At 32.3% G+C, this 23861-nt stretch overlaps 2 protein-coding genes across 8 annotated transcripts; both read left to right on the top strand.

The window, feature by feature from the left end:
* The first annotated feature begins 4132 nt into the window (after positions 1-4132).
* LOC132640312 (CBL-interacting serine/threonine-protein kinase 1-like) lies at positions 4133-13282 on the top strand. 3 transcript variants are annotated; one of them, XM_060356849.1, is made up of 13 exons: positions 4133-4234; positions 7454-7639; positions 9089-9151; positions 10766-10837; positions 10928-11035; positions 11117-11197; positions 11288-11467; positions 11568-11792; positions 11885-11980; positions 12187-12303; positions 12397-12459; positions 12547-12621; positions 12709-13282. In XM_060356849.1, the coding sequence occupies exons 1-13, from the start codon at positions 4220-4222 to the stop codon at positions 12769-12771; spliced, it is 1344 nt and encodes a 447-aa protein (XP_060212832.1). In that variant the 5' UTR covers positions 4133-4219; the 3' UTR covers positions 12772-13282. The 3 variants fall into 3 exon arrangements, with proteins under 3 accessions (XP_060212832.1, XP_060212834.1, XP_060212835.1); XM_060356851.1 differs by having other exon boundaries at positions 4135-4234; positions 7457-7639; XM_060356852.1 differs by lacking the exon at positions 7454-7639 and having other exon boundaries at positions 4205-4234.
* Positions 13283-17206: 3924 nt separating this feature from the next.
* On the top strand, positions 17207-22209 carry LOC132640313 (rRNA-processing protein fcf2-like). Of its 5 annotated transcripts, none has more exons than XM_060356854.1 (6): positions 17207-17352; positions 18546-18769; positions 18866-18926; positions 20635-20712; positions 20817-20932; positions 21713-22209. In XM_060356854.1, the coding sequence occupies exons 2-6, from the start codon at positions 18552-18554 to the stop codon at positions 21819-21821; spliced, it is 582 nt and encodes a 193-aa protein (XP_060212837.1). In that variant the 5' UTR covers positions 17207-17352; positions 18546-18551; the 3' UTR covers positions 21822-22209. The 5 variants fall into 5 exon arrangements, with proteins under 5 accessions (XP_060212837.1, XP_060212836.1, XP_060212840.1 ...); XM_060356853.1 differs by having other exon boundaries at positions 17209-17352; positions 18543-18769; XM_060356857.1 differs by having other exon boundaries at positions 17253-17352; positions 18521-18769.
* Positions 22210-23861: the final 1652 nt, after the last annotated feature.

Here is a 23861-nt window from a genome sequence, read left to right on the forward strand (position 1 = left end):
AGCAATGGTCATGCGGAGGATTAATCTAGAAATTAATATCACTGAACAGAATACAGAGTGGACAAGTAATTGTATAAAATATGAGATTTACCTAAACTAGCAAGATCATGATATCTTGAACTCCCTCGTGTCTTTTTATTTAAAAAAAAAACTAAATCCGGTCTTAACTTAAGATATTTGGATATTTAACAAATAATTCAAATTAAGTGATTATTAATTTCATCGACTTTCATGGTTTTGCTTAGAAGGAAATTTGAGGCTCCAACTTAAAATTAAAGTGGTGCTTGAATTGTTTGTTGGAAGAATTTAAATTATATTTGCTAAGGCCTAAGAGTATACAATATTTTACTCGTTTAACATGTTATCATTTCCATATTTTATCATTCCATAATTACTATACAGACCTAACTTCATTGCTTCAAGTTGTGCCCCAAATTAAAGCTTAGATGATTCAACGAAAAATGTAATACAACGTGAAATGTATGCTAGACGTATAGCACGAGTTCAAAACCTTATTATTGCACAAAGTCAGAAGTTTTTGAACTTTTCTTTAAGTGAAAACAACTAATTACTCAATCATAAAAAAAAAAATGCTTAAGCTAATTATGATATATGAACAACTAGCATTATTATGCCTTAATTTTAAGCAATTCATAATCTGTTATTTGAATATCTAATGATTCGTATCGCTATACTATCATAAAACAGTAAATAAAATTTAATCTCCTTTTGGAAATTTCTTTGGAACTATGTAGAAATAAAATTTAAACTTCATCAATATAAAAAATTATTTACAAAAAGACTTTCCTATGAAAGCTCTTCAATAAACCAACCAAGCAATTCATTTCACCAAGTGAAACTGAAAACTTAAATTTGTTGAAGGATGAGGAGTAGTTGAACTAAGGAAAAGATGTGGTTCACGTGGATATCATGTACCGGTGTTTATAGAATTGTAGTATGTGTTTTAAGTAATATACTGTTAATGTAATTTTTTATTATTATTGTTAGCATGTTATTTCACATGTTATAGCGGATGACTTATTTATGAGATTTCAAATTTCAAATTCTAAAAAAACTTTATTTGACGACCTTATAAGTGTGCAAAACTTGAACTCTTATAATATACTCATTCTGTTTCAATTTATTTGTCTTGCTTTCCTTTATAGTTTATTTTATGTGTCTTTTTTTTTTATTTTTATTGGCAACTCGTTAAATCTAATTTTTCACATGACATATTTAAGACGATAAGATAAAATGACATTTTGATGCAATCTATATATATCTTTAATTTAAGATCACGATATTCAAAAATATTAATTATTTTTTAAATTTCATACCAAGTTAAAATTAGACGGAAGAATTACCTTGTCTTGTTTAAGCACAGAAAAAGGCAAAAAAGGTGTGGATGGCAGAACGTGCACAGTAGATATTTTTATTTTATAGAGCATAATATAATGTATACAAAAATAAGTACGCGGAAAAAGGGGGTTGCCTTAGACCAAATCTTAGGCTCGTGATGCTCGTGGTAGGGCCCTCCAATCAGCAAATGAAAATGGACAAAATACGTATATAAAAATTTAAATATCAAAAGTGTTCTTAAAATGAAAAAAAAATAAAAATCATATCAACTCAAGATTTCACTAACTAGCGGTTTGGACATGATTTGAAATCATGAAATAAAATTATAATGATTTGAAGTTGAAGTTTTGTTTGAAAGTGCAATTTGAATTTATTAAGTTGTACTTTTTCTTATAAACATAAAAACTTCACAAGTTGTGAAAACCATAAAAACGTTCCTAATTTTTATACACATAATCTTACCAAATGAGCACGTCATAATTCATAACAAAATTAATATGTTACGAGAACGTCTTTCCAAAAAATACGATATCAATTGATCAAACTTTAGTTAAATAAAATAAAAAATTGAACGTTAGTTGTAGTGTAACTACTTGCTAATATAATCTTCTAACATTGTTGGTAAGAGTAAAATTTATTATAAATATACTACCAACTTGTAGATCTTTAATATATGATATAAATGGTTAGTAAATATATATACCAACTTATGGATCTATTTTACAAAATATAAATTTATGGGTCCACTTTTATATTTAAAAAATTTGAAATCATGATTTGGAATCCCAAATTCCAAATCATGACTTTTTGGATGATTTGAGCATATCCAAACGCCGAGATGAAATAATGAAATGAAATCGCATGTCCAAACGCCTGCTCAATGGTAAAAGTGAAAATTAAATATTAATTTTTCCTGACAAACCAAGAATAAAAGAGAGATGCCAAGCAAATTGGGACAAAAATATGAATAATTAAGGCGCAGGAAACATAACTCTTTTAAAGATTAAAAAAGATCGTTAATTATTACTATTAATCATCTAAAAGGTTAGGCAAAGCATTGATCCAGGTATTAAGTTCTCAAATTCATGTTCTGTTACCTACCTTCAGACGTCAAATGTCAACCACCATGTGCTTTTCATCTTTTGTGTGGGCATCCATTTCTGAACTAATTTTAGCCAATATGATTGCTTTTCTTTCGATATTCGAAATTTACTGATTCGATTAGAGTATTGTGTGAATTTTTGATGGGAAAAGTGTTCTCTATTTATGATTTTTTGTAAGATTCAAACTCGAAATCCTGGTTTAGGAACGAGTGTAGATTACAAGTTATGGGGACCCAGTAAAATATATATACATACATATCACTTAGTAAAAATGAAGTGATAAATTTATATGTAAAAGACGTATGTCCTGTTTTCCTTTAGTGACTGTAAATACATTTAATTTTAAACGGGAAAGGTCAATCACTTAATTATGCAGAGGGTCAATAGCCAGTACACACGTAAGTTGGTCAGAGAATCGACCACAAAAAGGAATTGAAAGGAAAAGAAAAACAAAAAGGTACTTTGAAAATGATGATATCAGAAATGAAACACAAAAATGTACAATGCGATCAAAGTGAAATGTATTTTCTACGTCTTGTCAGTTGTCTCTGTTCAGCAAATGGCAAATCGCCAAGCAATTGGCAGAACCAAATATTTTTCACTCTTAATTGAAATTTTGAACTTGAAGTTGTGTTTAATTATAGTTTTTGCAAGAAAATATTTGATTGTTGAATGTACTGAAAGCGAAAAAATAAAAATAAAATTTTAGGTGTTTTTTAAATTTTAAATTGTATTGAAATTTTCATGGCCAAACACTAATATCTAAATAAAGTAAAAAAAAGATTGCAAAAAAAAGTGTTCCGAGATAAACTTGAGATTCAGAATCAAATTTATTTCCTTTTTGTATAATTATATTTTATGATAATAAAAAAAACAAAAGTAATAAATGGAAGTTAAAATCGTAGTTGTACAGGTAATTTGAGCGACCAAAAAAGACTCATGGTTTTTAAGTTCCGGTTTGGTCATAAATTTTGAAAGTTTTTTACCCAAAAAAAAAAAAATTGAAAACATTATTTGTCAGGATTAACTTCACAAGATCTCTGTCCAAACGCTAGCTAGTGTGAGAGATGAAAAGAAAAATAGTGTTTAAATTTAATAAAAAAGAAAAGAATTTAGAAAATGACGGTTAATGTTATCTAATGGTGTAAATATACGATATACTAACCGTGCACGAAACATAAACTCTCAAATTTTATGATAAAAGACGAAACCATCAAAGGCAACTTAGAATCCTAAGGGGTTGTTTGGTGCATGGTATAAGCTGGGATATCCCAGCACTAGTTTTTTGTATCATGTTTGGTAGAAAATATAAATTTATCCTGGGATAAATTTATACCTTGTACCAAACAAGATATAAAATGCATCTCATCCCAAGAGATGGGATATCCCTTCTTATCCCACTTATACTGGAATTATTTTATACAATCTTTTAGATGGTATAAAATAAAAAGATGGTATAAAATAATCCCAATAGATGGGATAAATTAGTTCCGAAATTATAATCCCGGGATAATTTTAGCTACCTACCAAACGACCCCTAATTGTACAGGCAATCAAAATTATTTCCTCTTTCAAGTTATTTACAGAAAACATATAAGCCTATCCAGATTCTTAACCATATTCTTTGATCTTCTAGCTACTATTATTATATATATATATATATATATATATATATATATATATGAGTAATAATTAATGAATTGTTAAAGAATTAGAGCTTGAATAGATGTTTGTCTCCCTTTCATAACTTAGGAGTTATGTCTCGCTTTCAGGTATTTCTATGGCTAGAAATTTTCTTCTTATTTTTCTTTCGTGAGATTGATTTTTGTTTGCTTTTCTTTATATTTATATCATATTAGTTCTTTGGAAGGATTAGCATGAACATATCACTATTATGATCAATATCAGATAAGATTTACATGTTTAGATCCATCGATTTCGTGTATTTAGTGTAGAATTATGTGAACTAGTATAACATAATTTCATGCAGAATTTAGTTTAATATATTCTATCTAAACAGTCAAAAGATTCTTGATCGTTCAAAAGTTAACGTAATTTCATGGTAGCACAATTACTAAAAAAGTATCAAGTTTTCAAATAAACATTTGAATCAAAGAATCAAATTGTGTTTTTTCTTGTGACCGTGAAAACCTACAACTTGTAAAAATTATCAAAAGTGTTCCCAACTCTTATATATGTAATCTTACGAAACTAATAAACCTACCTAAATTAACGATTAACAAAGGATTTCTCACAACAGCACCAATTGATTTTTATGGAAGGGGGAAAGGGTGGCAAAGTAGGAGTTGGATAATTACTTTTGTAACAAAGATAGTCTTTTTTTTTTTTGCAAAATCTAAAATTCTGGTCAAGTTTTAAATTTTGAAATCACAAATTTCAAGTTGAAATTCTACCTTTGAGGTGAATTTGGGATTTGAATCAGAATTTCAAGTTGAAATTGAAGTTTTATTCAAAAGTGATAAACAAATACAGATTTAAAATCAAAACTTGAAATCATGATTTGAGATTGCATATCCAAACAATACATAATGATTTCGAATTTAAGCCCTGATTTTTTATTTTTTTAAAAAAAATCCTAATAGCAAGTGATTTTTTCTTTAATAAACCTTGCAACAACAAATCCAATTTAATCCCACAGCATAGTCTAGGAGGGTGGTATGTATGCAGACCTTACCCCTATCTTGAGAAGGTAAAGATACTGTTTTCGATAGACCATTTGCTCAAGTAAAGATGAAAAAGAAGCATTAACAACAAGCAGAGAGAAAAAGCAAGCAGAAATAACAAGAAGATAATAAGGTAGCTAAGGCTAAATAAATATAAGATAGTACTAAAAATCTAAGAGTAAGAAAAATACAAGAATAATACTAATGCAAGAAACCCAAGAATAACACTAATGTCCCTCAATGGAAAAGAAGCCATCGAATATTTACTAGTCTTATATCCTAATTTTCGATCTTCACACACTCTTATTTAAAATTATACCTTCAATAAGCTAAAATTGTGTCACAGCCTAATCAACTTACCCAACGTCACGTGAAAAGCAGAACAATTCAAATTCTAAAAGCCACCTAACATGGATTCGTGTGTGTGTGTGAGTGTAAAGCGGGGTTTATTATTTTTTAACCTTTAGCTTGTTTTTTTCGTTAACCTTTTGGCTACACATTCTACACGTGAAAGGGTAATTCAGTACTCTTGTACACTCGTAATTGGTAAACCAACCAACCAGAAAAGGAATCAGACACCAAAAATATGAAAAAGAAAAAAGAAAAGGCATAAAAAGAAGAGCAAATAAATGATGACATAAAAATAAAATTAAAAAAATTATGACATCATATATGAACCCCAAAATGTAAACTGTATTCAAAGTGGCTGTGGGTTTTTTCTGCTTCTGTGTCTTGTTTGTGTTCACCAATCGGCAAATTGACAAATAATTGAAGTACTGTTTTAATATTGAGAATATTCAGAATAATTGGGTAAATAGAAAAGACACCATTGGAATAACAAATTCTAAAATTATCAGTATCTCACAGTCAGTGTGATATGAAAGATAAAACAACAAAGATATCCTTATCCAAAGTTTTTTTTTTTCAAAATCATTTAATTAAGTCAAGGTTAAAATTAAAAATAAAAATGCATTTAAACTTATCTAGTGTAAAATTAAATAATTTTTTTTTATATTATATGCAATATATCTTAGTTTTAGTCTACTAAACCAAATATATAAAGTCAAATATCTCTATAACGATGTCGTTTGTTCATATAGTTCTTAATTGCTATATAGAAATGCTATCATAGAAGGTATTGAAGGAGTTACATGTATATGCACTTCCTCCGTCCATTTTTATTTGTCTATGTTTGACTTGGCGCACCTGTCAAAGAGCAATAAATAAAATGACAATTTTACTATATCACTTCTAATTATTATAAATTATTTAAATAATTGAAATCAACCGAACATACTTTAAAAGTTGTACAATCACTAACAATTTCTTCAAATTTTCAACCTGATAATTAACAATAAGGTAAAATAGGTGTATCCAACGTAGCTTTTGCATTACCTTATCTCAATTAGGAAATTACTATCCTTCAAATCTGAGTAGGGATAAATAAGGCACTTTTGTAACTTTCTCGGATCATGATGTAAGTTTTTGTTTGAGATAAATAAAAATGCAGAAAAATGATAAAACAAGAATGAAATGATAAACTATCTCTTAATTTTTTTTAAATTAGATAAATAAAAGCGGATATTTATTTTTGATATAGAGACAACTAAAAATGGACAGAGCCAGTAAATCTCTAAGGGTTCGTTTGGTGCATGGTATAAGCTGGGATATCCCGACACGAATTTTTTGTACCATATTTGGTAGAAGGTATAAACTTATCTTGAGATAAATTTATATCTTATACCAAACATATAAAATGCATTCCATCCCAAGAGATAGGATATCCCCTCTTATCCCACTTAGATGGTATAAAATAATCCCAATAAATAAGATAAATTAATCCCGAAATTATAATCCCGGAATAATTTTAACTACCTACACACGACCCCTAATATACATTTGGCGGACTTATTAATTAATCAAATAGATGACTCACAGCGATCAATGAAAATTCATTTCTTTCCCAAAAAGAAGAAAACCCGGATTAATTAGCGGATAAACAAACAGAGTGGTCCAGACAAAGAAATGTAACAGGCCCCACTTTTATTATTATTATTATTATTATTATTATTATTTTATTTATATTACACATAATATGTATCTTTCCTTATATATAACCACCAACAAACATAGAGGAGGGAACACAAAACCTGCTCATCTTCATCTTCCTCATTCATACCCAAACAAATTACAGCAAAAAATAAAAATAAAAAATCAAGAACTGAGACACTTCAACAAAAAATTGTTTCAGTTTTTACAAGGATTTAAATTATTACTATTATTTTTGAGGATATGGTGTTGGCACAGCAGGAAGACGAATTAAGGTTAGGTGGAAGGAAAGGAATGCGACTAGGGAAATATGAAATTGGGAGGACACTTGGTGAGGGTAATTTTGGTAAAGTTAAATATGCAAAACATGTTGACTCTGGTCAATCATTTGCAATTAAGATTTTGGAGAAGAGTCGAATTCTTGATCTCAAGTCTACTGATCAGGTTCGTTTTTAGGATATCATTTTTTTTCTTCTTCTCTGTTATGTGTGGATGAAAATAAAAAATAAAAAACAATTCTATTGGGTTAATGAAACGTAGATCATTTAATATCTCTATTTTACTTCTAGTTTTGTAACTTCATTTTGTTCTTTCGCAATGGAGAAAGTTTATTTTATTAAACTCTTGTTTGGCTATAGATTTTGGAAGTTAAAAATTGAAAACATTGTTGTTCATGGAATTTGATCAATTTCTGAGAAAAAAATTGAAGAAAAATATTTGGACTAGTTTTTCCACTCGTAAAATTTCAAAAACAAATTCAACACAACTTCAAATTCCAAAAACTCTTTTTTTTTTTGTTTTTTTCAAGTTTCGCAAAATCTATGGCCAAACGCTACCTTAGTTAGAGAAATCTTGTTCCTTAATTTCTCCGACCAAATCCTGTCTCCGATAGGCTGGACGGAACTTTTTTTTATTTTTAAATTGTGGTGTCGGAGTTAGCTTGCTACCTCATTAATTTTAGAGGATATCTGCTATTTTTCATCGGTACATGTATGTAGTAATTTTGTTCCTTAGAGTTTGGACAGATAAGAAGAAATCACTTATTAATTTTATTTTTACTCTAGTGAATTTAAGTGGCGATTGGACATAAAATTTGTGAAATTTGGAAAAAAAAGGTAGTATTTGGAAAAATATTGAAAATGGTATTTGGAGAATGTAGTTTGTGTTTGAATATGAATACAAATTGGAGTTGTTTTTGAATTTTTGTAAGTGATTTGGCGTGAAAATTGTAAAAACAGCTCTTTGGAGCTTTTCTAATTCTGAGAATTGTATTAATTTTGCGTCCAATTTTTCAATTTTTATCTTACAAAACATATCAAGTGTCTATCTGGTCACTACGTAAGTTTGTGCCTATGTTACAAAAGATATCAAGTTTAAGGGAATATCTAGGTATTTAGCCAAATAAAAACTATCCATGGTCAAACGGGCTTCTTATTTTTACTCCACTAAATTTCAACTTTCAACCCATTTTATTGACTACAAATATAAATTTAGAAGCATGGCTAAAATCTAAAGTTTGAATCCTCAAATTTATAACTGTAGTCATTTGGGGGTTAGTGGTTTGGTGAGAATTCTCATCTTCCACTTTATTTCTGAATATATTTTTGAAGCTCTTAGTTGATAATCATATAAATAATACTCTCCCTTTTTAATTTGTTCGTCTAGTTTTGACTTAGACAAGAAGTTTAAAAAAAAACTTTTGAATCTTGTGGTTTTAAGCATGTTTGGTGTAAAATTTGAATTAAAGCGTTGTCAAAAAAAGAAACTAATATTTTTTTTTACAGACTAAAAAGGAAAGTAAGACAAATAAATTAAAACAGGGGGAATAGTACTGCTAAAGTTAAGATTTGAAATAACTCAAATAAGCTTATGCAGTTTCATGTATAATTGCAGATTAAGAGGGAGATTGGAACTTTAAAAATCCTCAAACATCCTAACGTGGTCCGATTATACGAGGTATATACCATCCTTCTCCTTTTTCTCTTGCCTTATTTCAAATACTCCGATTATTATTCCCCCGTCTCAGTTTATGTGATATTTTTTACTTTTTAAGAGTCAATTTGACTAAACCTTTAAGCTAAATTAGATTATATTAACTCAATATTTTAAGATAAAATTTATATATTGGAAAACTATACATAAGTTGCAACTTTTCTCATATCAATTTGGTGAAAAAATACATATGAAAATGTTGGTCAAGTTCATGCAGTTTGAGTCTCGAGAAGCGAAAACTATCACATAAATTGAAACAAAAGGAGTTCTAAAATATATAATCTTTTAAACTAAAAAAAATAACCATGTTGACGGTATTGAAAAGTTTTCCGGATATAAGTTGTGTTTGTAGTGATAAAGTAGCACCACATAAAGATTCAGGATATAAAGTGGATTATATATATAATTCTTTTTATTCTTCAAAAAAATGAGTAAAAAACATGCTGGAATCTGATTCTGTTTGTGTATAGACAATTAGCCAATTAATTTTTGCTTGAAGCAAAGAACAACTAATGCTATTTTTTTCTATTTTCTTGTCATTATTGTGACTAGGCATAAATATGTTGCACAAAGTCTGCTGAATGTTAGGCATACTTTTCAATCTATGAAGTTAAGGGGATTGTGATAATTCATTTCTGGTTGTTGGAAAATAATAATTGGTGAGCCATCTCGAGCCCCCACATAATTAGATCTTTATCAATACAAGTAAGTGAATTGCTCCATAACCATAAGTGTCATATCATTGAATTTGTGGTTTGTATATTGCATATCGGATGGGACCCTATTTGTCTGGGACCACAGAGTAGGAAAGACCTTCACCAGCAAGATACTAACTCCTAATGGTACAAAATAAGTCCAACATCTTCACTGCCTCTGTCCCAATTTATGGTGAAGATATTTAATTGGGTACGAAATTTACTAATAAAGTAAAGATTTTTGAAATTTATGGTTTAAGATAAGCGATAAATATTATGTGGTTATAAATTATCTTGTTATTAAATATAGAAATGTGTCATTTTTTCGATAGACTGTAAAAGAAAGAGTGTTACATCAGTTTGAGACGGAGGAAGTAATATATTCTTCCGTGGTAGACCAAAATTTACTTGGTCTTGGTTCAAATCAGGGATTGCAACTTTGAATCTAAACAAATTACGTAACTTGCACGTCTCGAAAAGTTTATTCTTTTTCTTCCTTGGAGAACTTGGTCAAGATGTGATGGCTTCTGTTGCTTGTCAAATGCTTGCCTCAGTGGCGGATTCAGGATTTTCATTCAGGATGTTTGAAAAAAAAAAATTAAATATACACTGTAATTTTTTACCGAGGGTGTTCAAAAGTTAATATATGCACATAAACACAGAAAATTTACCCTATATATACACTATAATTTTTTGCCAAGGGTGTTCACCCTGGCCCCCAAGTAGATCCGCCCCCTGGCCTGCCTTATGGTAGCAAGTGAATAATAATAATAGTAATATTTATCAAACATTTAGATATCCATAAATGGATTTCCTCAGGTTTAGTTCATGTTAGTAGTATTTTACTATGATGCATTTCTGACATGACGATACAATTAAGCAGGTCTTAGCGAGCAAAAGCAAGATTTACATGGTGCTAGAATACGTGAATGGTGGTGAATTATTTGACAGAATTGTAAGTGACTTTGGCGATATATTCTGTTTCTGATAATAGCGTATCGAATCTTGAATTTTAGCCTTGACTACAATCATATATTATCCATAGGTTTCCAAAGGAAAACTCCCAGAGGCCCAAGGTAGGAAGCTTTTCCAACAATTGGTTGATGGCGTTAGTTACTGTCACGACAAAGGTGTCTTCCACAGAGACCTTAAGGTAACTAATTATACAGTGTGTGGCTCAAATAATATATGTTGTCATTTCAGTCATGTAATACGTGCGATGTTGAAAATGCAGCTAGAAAACGTCCTCATTGATTCAAGGGGAAACATAAAAATAACGGACTTTGGGCTCAGTGCTTTACCCCAACATTTTAGGGTATGAAATTGGAACACCATTTCTCTTTGTTGCATATGTGAATTCTTTTCCTTAATCTTATTGAGCTTTTTTTTTTTTCCTTAACTATAGGATGATGGATTGTTGCATACCACTTGTGGTAGTCCAAACTACGTCGCTCCAGAAATTCTTTCTAACAGAGGATACGATGGTGCTACATCAGATACCTGGTCATGTGGTGTCATCTTATATGTCATTCTCACAGGCTATTTACCCTTCGATGATAGAAATCTTGCAGTACTTTATCAAAAGGTAAGACTTTTTTGTTACCTTTTTAATGTATTTTCTGCGCGTATGAGCTCATTTACGTGGTGCTAATACTTTTACTATTATTTTGACGGTTATAAATCAGATACTTAAGGGGGACGTTCATATACCAAAATGGCTATCCGCAGGAGCAAAGAACATCATAAAGAGGATTCTTGATCCCAACCCACATACACGTATAACAATGGCACAAATCAAAGAAGATGAATGGTTCAAACAAGACTATACTCCTGTAAATCCCGACGAAGAAGATTTGGAAGATGATGATCATGCATCTACAGATGATCAAGTCTTCACTGTGCAAGAAACAGTATGGACTTTGGACCCTTTAGTAATTCATTCAAGTCAAGCATTTTAATCCTTTCATAATTAACGACTGATTGGTTTCCATCTCTGTCACAGCCACTTGATGATCAAAGAGATCCAGAAATTATCAACGCCTTTCAGCTAATAGGAATGTCCTCGTGTCTGGATCTTTCTGGATTTTTTGAGAAAGAGGTAACCTCTAATTATAATTTGTGACAATATATGCACGATGCAAAAATTTAAAAAGAAAATGGCATAAATAGCTGCCCACCAAAATAATAGCCAGCAAATGTACATTTTATAAAGTAAAAGATATGTATATTAGTTTTGACCGACTGGCCAAATGTGTAACTTGCCAAAATTTAAACCTAAACTTGTTTCTTCTTGGATTCGTTTAGGATGTTTCTGAGAGGAAGATCAGATTTACATCCAGTCTCTCTCCAAAACAGTTGCTGGAGAGGATTGAGAATATGGTGACACAGATGGGATTTCATGTCCAGAAAAGACACGGAAGGGTTAGTATATCAGTCTGTATTTTGCATAGTCACACAAGGAATTTTTACATTTACATTAAATTAATTTCTACGTTATGTCTTCATACATTGCAGTTGAAAGTGATGCAAGAGCAGAAAGGCCACAAAAGCCCGACCAGTCTGTTGGTAGTCGCAGAGGTAAGCCATGTTTGCGGTATTTGACTCCCTTATTTTCCATAACAAGAAAGAAATATAGAAGTAATGTTCCCTATGCACCATTTTCAGGTTTTCGAGATTAGTCCATCCTTGTATGTTGTAGAGTTACAAAAGTCTTCCGGGGATTCTGCAGTATATAGACAGGTATATCTCAACATCCTCGTATACCTTGTTGCAACCTGCAAACCCTCTCAAAAATGTTAAACTAGCTAAATCATTTGTATCTTGCAGTTGTGTAATAGGTTGTCGAATGATTTGGGAGTCCACCAAAGTCAGGAGCTTCCTAGCTACTGATTTGTTGTGAAAGCTGGACCATTTGCAGCGGTGACTAGATACATTCTTTCGTTCTTTTTATTCCGTTTCTTTTCCTCTTCCGTCTTTAGAGGAGTTGAGTGGTGGGAGGTGTTGTGAGTAGTAAGCACCCCCTTGGGGTTGGCTGTTTGATTCATCAGTTTCACGAGCAATAGCGTGAGATTAAGGCAAATAGCACTGGTTCGATTAAGTGTACAGTAAAGGAACATGGCGATACTCGCCTTATCAATTAGTACATTCAGGTAAATGTGTATTTTTGTAGTATCTATTATTTAGAGGAGCTTTGCTCTTAGAGGGGCTTTGATGTCTCCAGGCAGATGTCCTCTTTGGAAAATGGCAGTAAGTCGCCTTGTCGATTAGTACATTAAGCAAAATATGTATTGTGTAGTATCCATTATTTGGAGCTTGGTCTTTACAAGGACTTTGAAGTCTCCAAGCAGATGTCCTTTTTGAAAAAGATGTAATAAAAAGCTTTGCACATGGTATCCTCTGATTTGTGCGTTTTGCAGTAATATATTTTTTACATTGATTGTATGTAGTATTGTCTAAATGATTGTGCTGAATGATTGTGCACATCGAATTCTATAAAGTTATTATGGACTGTGTTGTTTATATCGAAAATCATTCCAGGCATTATATTGGATGTATTGATTTTAAAGAAAAGGAGTGTTGCTTGAAATTGAAGGGTAATTTTTGTTGTTTTTGTAAGTGTCATCTTGTGGCAAATTTATAAAAATATATGCTTATTCAAGGAAGAAATAAAATTGGCTCTGCAACTTGGCTACCTTACAGTAGAAAGCAGGGACAATGTAAGAATTAATATAAAGATCAAGATTAAAACATAAATATAAGAACTTTCAAGGCAGAATAAGAACTAGTTTTGCCTGTTGGGTGGGCTAATAGCCTAAATCCTAATATACCATTTATATTTTAAAATTGATGCATTTCGTCCATAAATCTTACTTCTTGATGATATTCTAATGTATAACAAGGCTGGAGGATCATGTGCAGCATCTTATACCAATAATTGACACTGCAAGTAGGCAAATTCTACTTATAGTGACGAAGTATGGACACTTTATGTCTCTTTCTCACTTCCCCCGAGTCCCCAGCATAATTACTGCACAAGTTTTCCTAGATAAAATTCTCAAACTACATGGTATGTCTACCTCAATCATGAGCCTATCTTTCTGTCAATATTTTTCTTTTTTAGTATACAAGGAGTCCACCTATGCTTTGCCACAAGCATATCAACCTTAACCTGATGATTAAAATGAAAATAGAACCTTATCAACCACAAGCATATACCTAGAAAGAAAAAAAATTTAACCTTATAGACAGTATTAATTTTGTGGAGTTAATTCTTTGGATGATTGTTCAAGTTATAGAAATGACTAGTAAAGTCACTTTTGTTTATTTTATACTAATTAAAAATCACTTATGTTTTACTCAGAGAAAATGATCAAAAGGGTTTCTAATGTATGGATTTTGGTTCCATTTGGTCCTTAATGTATAAACATGATGGAAATAGTCAATATTTTTCAACAAGTGATCAAGTTGGTCCTAAACTATTAAAGATAATCACACTGTTGTTGCCAAAATAAACTGAAGTCATCGACATTTCTTCCATAAACAACCTATTTAGCCCATCGAACACATTACCCCAAGGTTCTGGGTTCGAATCCCATCTCAGGTAAAAAAAAAAAAAAAAAGAATTTCGCAAGGCAGAAGTTTGAATTCGTAAGACAGAGTTTTGCATTCACGTATAAGGCAAAACTTTGCCTTAAGGTAGAGTTTTGGCATGCCTGAAAGCAAAACTCTACCTTAAGGTAGAGTTTTGGCATGCCTGAAAGCAAAACTCTACCTTAAGATAGAGTTTGCCTCAAAACTCTACCTAATCACTCAGAGTCTGCCTGAAGGTAACTAAATTCTGCCCGAGGCAAAACTCTGCCTTATGAATCCAAACTGTACCTAGCGATTTTTATTTTTTTTAATTTTTGACTAAGCGGGGGTTCGAACCCGAAACCAAGGGGTTCTAAAGAAGGGGAAAAAAATTAAAATAACCAATTTAATGGGCAAAAATTAAAGACCACCCCAAAATAAGGCATTCCTGCGAATTGTCCGAAAATATTCACCATAAAATTATAATATTCTTCAAAAAAACCTACCTCACGCATCACATGTCTTCCCATGGCTCTTTCAAGTTATGGTTAGAAATTTTTTGTGGGGTAATAAGTAAAACATGATTAATTTAACTGGTATAAAACAAACAAAAGTGACCATCATTCTTTAAAATAAATATTTTTTGAAATATAAGCACTTCTTTCTCAAATGCTTAGCCAAACGTGTAAGTAATCTATTCCAAATGGGTGACCTCTTGGCACTAGAATATCTACTATTATAATACGTTTAAATTTTATAGACTAGCGATGTAAATAATATTTGTATAATTAGCTTGGTTATAGGATAATTATAGGTAAATTTGATAATAATATTAAGTGATAATTTGATAAAAATAATAATTCACTTCTTTTGCAGGTTAAAATTAATTGATAATGTATTTTTTTTTGTTTTGTTATCAACATATAGAACTAAATTCTAAAAGAAAAGACGGATAAAAAAACCATTTTTTTGCACGTATTGGCCTTCAAAGGGGCTAGTCTTTAATTTTTTCCCCTCAAATTGCTGGTATTTAATTTTTGTCCTTTGCTTAAAAAGTGGTTAAAAATACCTCAAGGTTCGAACCCCCGCTCAGTAAAAAAAATAAATCGAAAGACAAGGCTTTGCAAAAAGTCTTATTTGCCTTAAAATTGTAAAATTCTGCCTTAAGGCAAAGATTTTTTTAAATTATTTTACTCTGCTGGAATTCAACAAAAGTTAGGCCCTTTTTCCCGAATAAGCCTAATTTTGCACCGAAACTCTGCCTTGCGAATTTTTCTTTTGAATGAACTAGGGTTTGGACCTAGAACCTTGAGATATTTTAGGCGAAGGGCTAAACTTAAAGACCAACAATTTGAGGGACAAAAATTAAAGACCACCTCGGAATAAGGACAATCGTGCAAATTACCCTTAAAAAAACAAGATATATCCTAAAAGGGAAAATGACCGAATAATACTACTTAAGACTCTATATTACAAAATATAAAGATATTTTTCCTTATTTACAAAATATATCAACAAAATTACAAAGTATACCAGATTTGAGTTTAATGGGATTCCACGATTTTAGGCTTTTTTTTTAAGGAAAAGAATCTGATAGTTACTAATCAACTTCTTCTTCTTTTTTAAAATATTTCTCTCTCCCCCCCCCCCCCCCCCCTCCTCTCCCCCTCCTTCTATGATAGACACCATTTCCAGACCTAAAATTCATCTTCTCTCCTAGAATAAATTTTCAAACCAATATTACAAAGTATTTTTTATTACAGACCTGTGTATGAATTGTATATAAAAATTGGTTTGTATCATTTTGAGATATGTGTGATCATTGTGTGTTTGAAACCTTTATATATTATATAAACTATAATTTCAAAATCGTTGAAAACTAGTATATGTAAGAAATGTGTATGAAATCAGCTATATATCGTTTAGGTATATGCGGTACAATGTGTATGAAATGCGAATAAATTCGAAATGATTTAATGTATGAAATGTATATGGAATCTTGTTTGTATCAATCAGAAAACTTATTTGTATCAATCAGAAAACTTTTTATACATATATATTTTCTCATAATCTATACATACTTTGATACAATTTATATGTACTTTATCATAATCAAAATATACTTACAACTTTTACACATTTCATACATAAAAATTATAATGAATTTATTTATACATATTGCATACAAAAATTTATACGTATTTATTTTGTGGTGTATAATATTTGTATGAAATCTGATTTTCTCAAAATTTATACATACTTTGGTTATATTTTATAGAATTTAAATGTACTTTATCATAATCAAAATACACATATGATTTTTATACATGTTTCAAATGTAAAAATTATAACGAATTTATACAATTATACATATTGCATACAAATATTATACATATATATTTTCTGGTGTATGAACTTTGTACATAAAAATTACCGATTAAAATGGACTTTTTGAAAAAGTTGGAGAAACTTAGAGAATAATATCTCTTAATTTAGAATGGGGAGAGAAAAGTGGATAAAATAAAGGAAATAATTTATTTAATGTATTTTATTTACTTTTTTTTATTTACCTTATTCATATAGATTTTATTATAAATATATTAATATATTTTGTAAACTGAAAAGTATCATTACCTATGTACATACTATATGTTTTATGCTCATCCTAAAACGGGCAGCACAGGCACAAGCACAAGCAGTGATGGGCTAATACTTAATCGGCCCATTAACTTGTTAAAAATCGGCCCAGTTACATTTTTGAAAATAGGAATTTTTATAAACCCTACCTGAAAAACCTCTGTTAGCCATCTAATACATCTAATTTTTTTTTTTTTTCCTGTGGAAAAGCCATAATTTCAGAATTCTTTTTGTTTATTTTGCCTATAGATTGAATTAATTCAGGTATGTATTTCCATCTTTCTCTTTATTCTTCTCAATTGTTGTGTACATTAGCTATGAAAAATTAGATAATACTGTAGATGATAGGAATAAAATATAGGAGATGGAAATAGGTACGTATGAACGATCAAATTAAGATAATTTAAATAGCTTAAATTGTAGGTTTTAATCTAATGTTAAATGATATGGTATAATGTAATTCCAGGGCTAATACAGTAACTATTTTTGTATGATCATTTCAAAGAAACTGAAAACCTAAATTTTTGCCCTTAAAAATCGAAGTTCTTTAAGGGCGCACGACATAACATGTGGGATATTATGATGCGAAAAATATAAACTTATGTTCCGCCAGAAAGTTGGTTGTTATGAGGGGCAAAAATTAAAGACCAGCACAGAGTAGGGGCATAAGTGTCAATGACCCACTGATTAACAGCCCTAGTAGTGATGGCTAAAGCTTAATTGGCCTATGAATTGTTAAAATTGGCCTTTTCCTTACTGTACACATCCTTGCAAAACCCTACCAGAAGAACGTCTCTGATGCGTATTTTTTGTCACTGGATATCTATAATATCAGAGTTGCTTGCATACATATTGAATTTAGCCAGGTGGGTATCTTCATCTTTTTATCTTTATTGTTGTTAGTTATCATATTAGATAGGACATGGCGTAGCTTCAGCTTACCGAGTACATGACCTTAGGTAGAAGAATTTAGAGGATATGGATTAGGGTAAAAGGATAGTAGGTAGTTGAGCGTTGTCTTGCTTATCCTTCCACACCAGTAGTCACAATATTACTCTTGTAGCTTCCTATTCTTCGATTTCTGTAACTATCTATTGTTTCTTGCACTTCGGTTAGCGTATTATTTTGTTGTTGTAGTTACTGGCCTTTTTTTCAGAATGCTTTGTCATGCTATCTTTAGTATTTTCCTCGTGGCTTCTTTACTTCCGTTATATCTTTTCCCGAACTGCTTTGAAATGTTTGAGGGTCTATTGGAAACAGTCTCGTTACCTCCCAAGGTAGGGGTAAGGTCTGCGTACACAATACCCTCCCCATACCCCCACTTTTTGGGAATACACTAGGTATGTTGTTGTTGTTGTTGTAGTTATCATGTAATGTGTACGAAATATTTTAGGGTTAAATTTGCTTATTTATTAAAACCATTACTCATTAGGTTGAAACTTGTAAATCTGTAGCAGTTCAGTATGCCTGAAAACAAGCCTGTAATTGGGATTTCATGGGAACCAAAGCTGCCTCAATTATCATTTGGGACCAAAAAGAGCTCCAATGATGTGCCCGGAACCAGTGCAGTATACAAACCTAGTTCGGAACTTGTCGATGGCCTATTTGTTCCGCCTAATGATCCCAAAAAGGTGAACAAGTTTCTACGAAAACAACTCAAGGATACAGCCGGCAAAAATTGGTAATAATCTCAATTGTGGTTTTTGGAATTCGTTCGGTTTTTATCGTAAAATTGTTACTTTACGAAAATTATTTACTGGTTGTGAAATTTAAATAGGTTTGATATGCCTGCCCCAACGATTACTCCGGAGCTGAAAAGGGATCTCCAGCTGTTAAAGGTGATTCTTTGAATTACAAAGTCTCTGTCTTTTACTTGAGTAATTTTAAAGCTTGATGATAGGCTGATGTGTTACGTTACTTTTGGACTTTATAGATGAGTATGAATGGAGAATTTACATTCTTTTATAAGCTAAATGAGTGATTGGTAATTTGTGTAAGAGGTTGGTGATTCACACTTTGTGTGAGAGGTTGCAACTTGGCTAAACTTTTCTTCACATCGTTGTTAAAGAATTTTGAGGGGGCCATTTTTTTGTTACTATTCCGCTGTTAAAATTTTGATGACATGGGAACCCGCAGCCGCTACCCTTTGGGTGCGCACAGGGTAAACTCAGCTCCTGTGCAATAGCTCGCAAACCACACAGGAGAGGTAACCCGCACTAGGCAAGCCCGATGTGACGAGCTCGACCCAGAAGGCAAATCCCCTGCTGTCGTAAGCAGGGGGTTTCGAACCTGAGACCTCCATTATGAAAGCCCCATGTTCAACCAACTGAGCCACCCTTGCGGGTTATTCCGCTGTTAAAATTTGATCCCTTGACTATGACTCAATCTTGATTTCACACCCAAGGGTGTGGCCTAGTGGTCAATGAAGTGGGTTGATAACCATGAGATCTTAGGTTCAAATCCTAGCGGAAGCAAAAAAATACTACGCGATTTTCTTCCATCCATCCAACCCTGAATGGACAGATAGGTAGCAAGTACCCGTAGAATTTGAGGTACGCTCAAGCTGGCCCGGACTCCGAAGGGACTCAATCTTGATACTAGTCCATAACAATTAAAGTCGAATATTCTTAATGTTTGAAGATGGTTTATTTTCGTGGGAATTCTTGTCTCGTCTATATTAGGGAACTGTAGTTGTTTGTAAAGCGTTGAAAATCCATGGAACCTTCCCTTGAGGAAGAGCAACAAGAGCCAGAAAAATAAGAGGATAGAACACTTCACACTGCTGCTGATAATTGCTCTATTTTATCTGAAGACTTTGTCCATGATCAGTAAGATAGGTAGAATTGGAACGTGTATAAAAAGACTAGAGCGCGAGCTGGCTGATCTACCAAGAAGTCCTTGATTTCTTATCCTCAAAGGCAGACTTGGACTCGTGAAGAAAGCACCATTACCGATGGTCTGATGCTTCTTGAGTTCGCTCATATCGAATAAGCTCATCAACCTGTCCGAGGGATGATGAAGGCAATACCACAATTGAGGGAACCACCCTCTTTACACTTTTTTAGATAAGAATGTGAAAGACCCTGACCCTGCCAACTCTCTAGTTTCATTTTCCATGAATACTTTTCAGAGCACCACCCTATCAAGGCGGAAGAGGGGGGTTCGAGCCCCGACAGACCCAAGTGATCTTTCTTTTTTCAGTCATAAAGGTTAAAAGGTTACAAACTCCAAACAAGCTTTAGAGTAAAGTGAATATTAATTGAAATTTCTTTTTCATTTGTTATGTTTGATCACTCTAGTTCTAAACAAAAGTGCTATATTCCATCTAGTTATACCTGCAATTTTTTCACGGATTCAGTTGACAAGTGATGGATATATGGATAGTCCTGAATTCATGTGCCGAACATGGACTTGTGAAGATGCAATCATGTCTAGTGATCACCTTTTCCTATGATATATTGTTGAGTTTCCTATATGTATGCCTAATTTAATCGCAATCATTTCTCTTACGAGTAAGCTCAGTTCTGAAAAATGTGATTGCTTCAGTTGAGGGGTGCCATGGATCCGAAAAGGCATTACAAGAAGGGTGGCTCAAAATCAAAAACACTACCTAAATATTTCCAGGCAAGTGTATTATGTCCTAAACTATTTCTGTCATGCATTCTCTTTTATCAACATTTTATTATCCTGTTATGAGATAAGAGTTTGATGTTTTGAAATTTGAGCAGGTCGGCACAGTAATAGAGCCAGCATCTGAATACTACTCCGGTAGACTGACTAAGAAGGAGAGAAAGACAACACTTACTGAAGAGCTACTTTCCGACCGTAAACTTGGGGAGTACCGGTACGTCATAAACATGAATTTTTTTTTATTATGTGTCTCATGCAACTGAGACTAGTTGTGTGAGACTTTTTTGTCTCAAAAAAAGGGACCAAAAATGTAATATTTGGGTCTACTTTTTTGTGAGATAAAGGTGCCTCACACAACTATTTTACGGAAAAGGCTCAAATATGTCATCCAACTGTCGAAAATGGCTCATTTATATCACTCGTCAATAGTTTGGCTCATTTATGCCATCGAACTATAGGAAATGACTCATTTATGCCATCAAACTATAGGAAATGGCTCATTTATGCCACTCATCAGTAGTTTGACTCATTTATGCCATCGTCCGTTACTAAAATGGCTCATCCATGCCCATTTTTCATTAACGCTGGTTTTATAATACCAGATATGACACGTGGCCTCTAATTAGAGGTCTACGTCGTTTAATTAAACCAGCCCAATTTTAAATACCAAATTAATAAAAAATCCGACCCATACACCTTACCCACCCACAACCATAATCTAGTTGGAGGCCAATTGTAAAATCAACTTTAATGAAATATGGCATGGATGAGTCATTTTGATAACAGACGATGACATAAATGAGTAAAACTATTAATGAGTGGCATAAATGAGTCATTTCATATAGTTCGATGGCATAAATGAGCCAAACTATTGACGAGTGGCAATGAGCCGTTTCTGATAGTTGGATGACATATTTGAGCCTTTTCCGTAAAATCTATACAACTACTTTAACATGTATGTTAAGGATCATTCTAACCCACATATGCTACCCAGGAAACGCAAAGTTCGCGAGATTGAAGAACATAATCGGCCAGGTGGAGTGGACAAGTGGAAGATTAGAGGTCCACAGTCGAGGCAGCGTGCAAAGCAAAGAAGGCATTGAAGCTAGAGCGTTCAAGAAGCACCGCTTACCATTTTTCCCAGTCTGGCCAATCGAGGATGTTTTACGAGGTGTAAAACTAGTGAGATGCCATAATAAGGCAGGTTTGACAGAACATCTAGAAATCCCTGATGCCATAATTGCATCAGCATACTTCTAATACGAGTTTCTAGCACTGCAACAGAAATAGTTGTCATCAAATTTGAAATGTGTTACTGATGATCTTCATGTATATTGCCTTCTCAAGGGATTGTGACCACTAACACAGTATTCTATTCTTATTGTTCCCGCATCAGAATATCAGAATGTTCTGCATTGTGGATTTGATGTTTCTGACATTCTATATATTTACTGCAACCTTGAGGTTGTATTTTTGGTACTTTAAAGAAAATAGCACCACTAGATCCCGGGGTTCCGATAATGAGTAAGAAGTACATAATGTCCTCATAAGATGATAGAGTTTGCTACACCGACTTGCGCTGCAAGATGAGTATACACTAGTCGATACTAATGAAAGACGCTAATCCTGTGGTAGGCCATAGATACCATAAACCTCAGACAAAATCCCGTCTTACAACTAATTTAAAGATATCTGCCTATCAGATTAATTATTCCCAGTTTAGTCATAGTCTTGCAATGTGATCACTATCTGAAAGTTGAATTGACGTTTTAACTTCTCTCGAAATATACAACTCGAAGAGTAGAGTCAAGATTAGCCATGAGGAGGGGACTCTGCTTATTGGCTATATGTTCGTAAGCGTAATTCTTAAATGTGTCTTAGTTTGACTGTTACATAATGATTTATTTTTCTGCAAGGAATAATAAGGAGGATTGTGTTGCGATTTATTTATAAGGAGGCATGTTAAAAAAGCTTGAGATAAAAAGTTGTAAACAAGTTCAGAAGATATACAAAGAGAAAAGGATAAGTTGTATTGATGTTGTGATCATTGGATAATATCCATTGTGCGTAGAAATAAACTTTAAAATTAGAACATACAAAGAAAATCATTTCACTCACCAACATATCAAGGTTAGAATATTATCTTGTGTTCTAGAAGCTAGGTTGTTCATATTTATATTGGAAAACTTGACTGTTTCCCTTTCTGCAACTTTGTGTCAAAAATAAATTTCATCCTTGGCCTGGCTTCAATTGAAGAGAAATATACTACATTTTTTTCAAAAAAAATAAAATAAAATATGTTCTGTTTATACAGGGGGAATGGACAAGAATCATAATACTATATATGGGCACGTGACGTGCATTATTAGTTTCTGAACTTTGAAGAAAAGAACTAATTAAATAGTAGTTGAAAGATAGTTGCTGGGGCCTGTCTCCAGACAACATTCTATCCAACCCTCTTTTTTTAAGCTTCTTCGGTATCCATTCTGGGTTTCAATTAATTTAAATTTGCGTTGTATAACTATTTTAAAGAGGAATTTTTATCGTCATTTTTTTTCATTCTTAGGAATCGAACTCAAAACATTTAATTAAAGGTGGAGGGGTTGGAGGTCACACTCTATCCAACTTGTTGAAGACTAGGTCACAAGAGCAATCTCCTTTTTTTTTTTTTTTTAATTCTTTTTTCTTTTCGTTATGATAATGCAATGCAAGAGGTCGGAAATCAGTTTTTTTTTTTATATGATGAAAAGAGCTTTTATCTTATGAAATTTATGAAAATCCGAAATGTCGGTAATATTAGAAGACGGCCTACGGCATCCTATGATCAGATACCTACGGTCAGGTGTATCTTTGAAGTGTAGCATTTGGTTTTGAGGGTAGTGGGTGGAGCTTCCACAATTGCCAAGACTTTGCTTGCCTATCCACAAGTTTGGAATGAAACAGCTAACATGGCTATATTCTCATCGCATTGATTAATACCTAAATATTTGAGATTTTTATGTACCAAGTTTGGCCATTCGTTGCCTCCCAACATTCAATATTCCAGAGGGGACAATCGAGACAACTTGAGACTGCAGGTTTGCTTCTTGGATCCGCCTCCTACTTTTTGTTTTAATGTCAGAGAGAAATTTGAAAAAGAACCT

Source organism: Lycium barbarum, chromosome 5, assembly GCF_019175385.1.
Source record: "Lycium barbarum isolate Lr01 chromosome 5, ASM1917538v2, whole genome shotgun sequence".
Classification (NCBI taxonomy): domain Eukaryota; kingdom Viridiplantae; phylum Streptophyta; class Magnoliopsida; order Solanales; family Solanaceae; genus Lycium; species Lycium barbarum.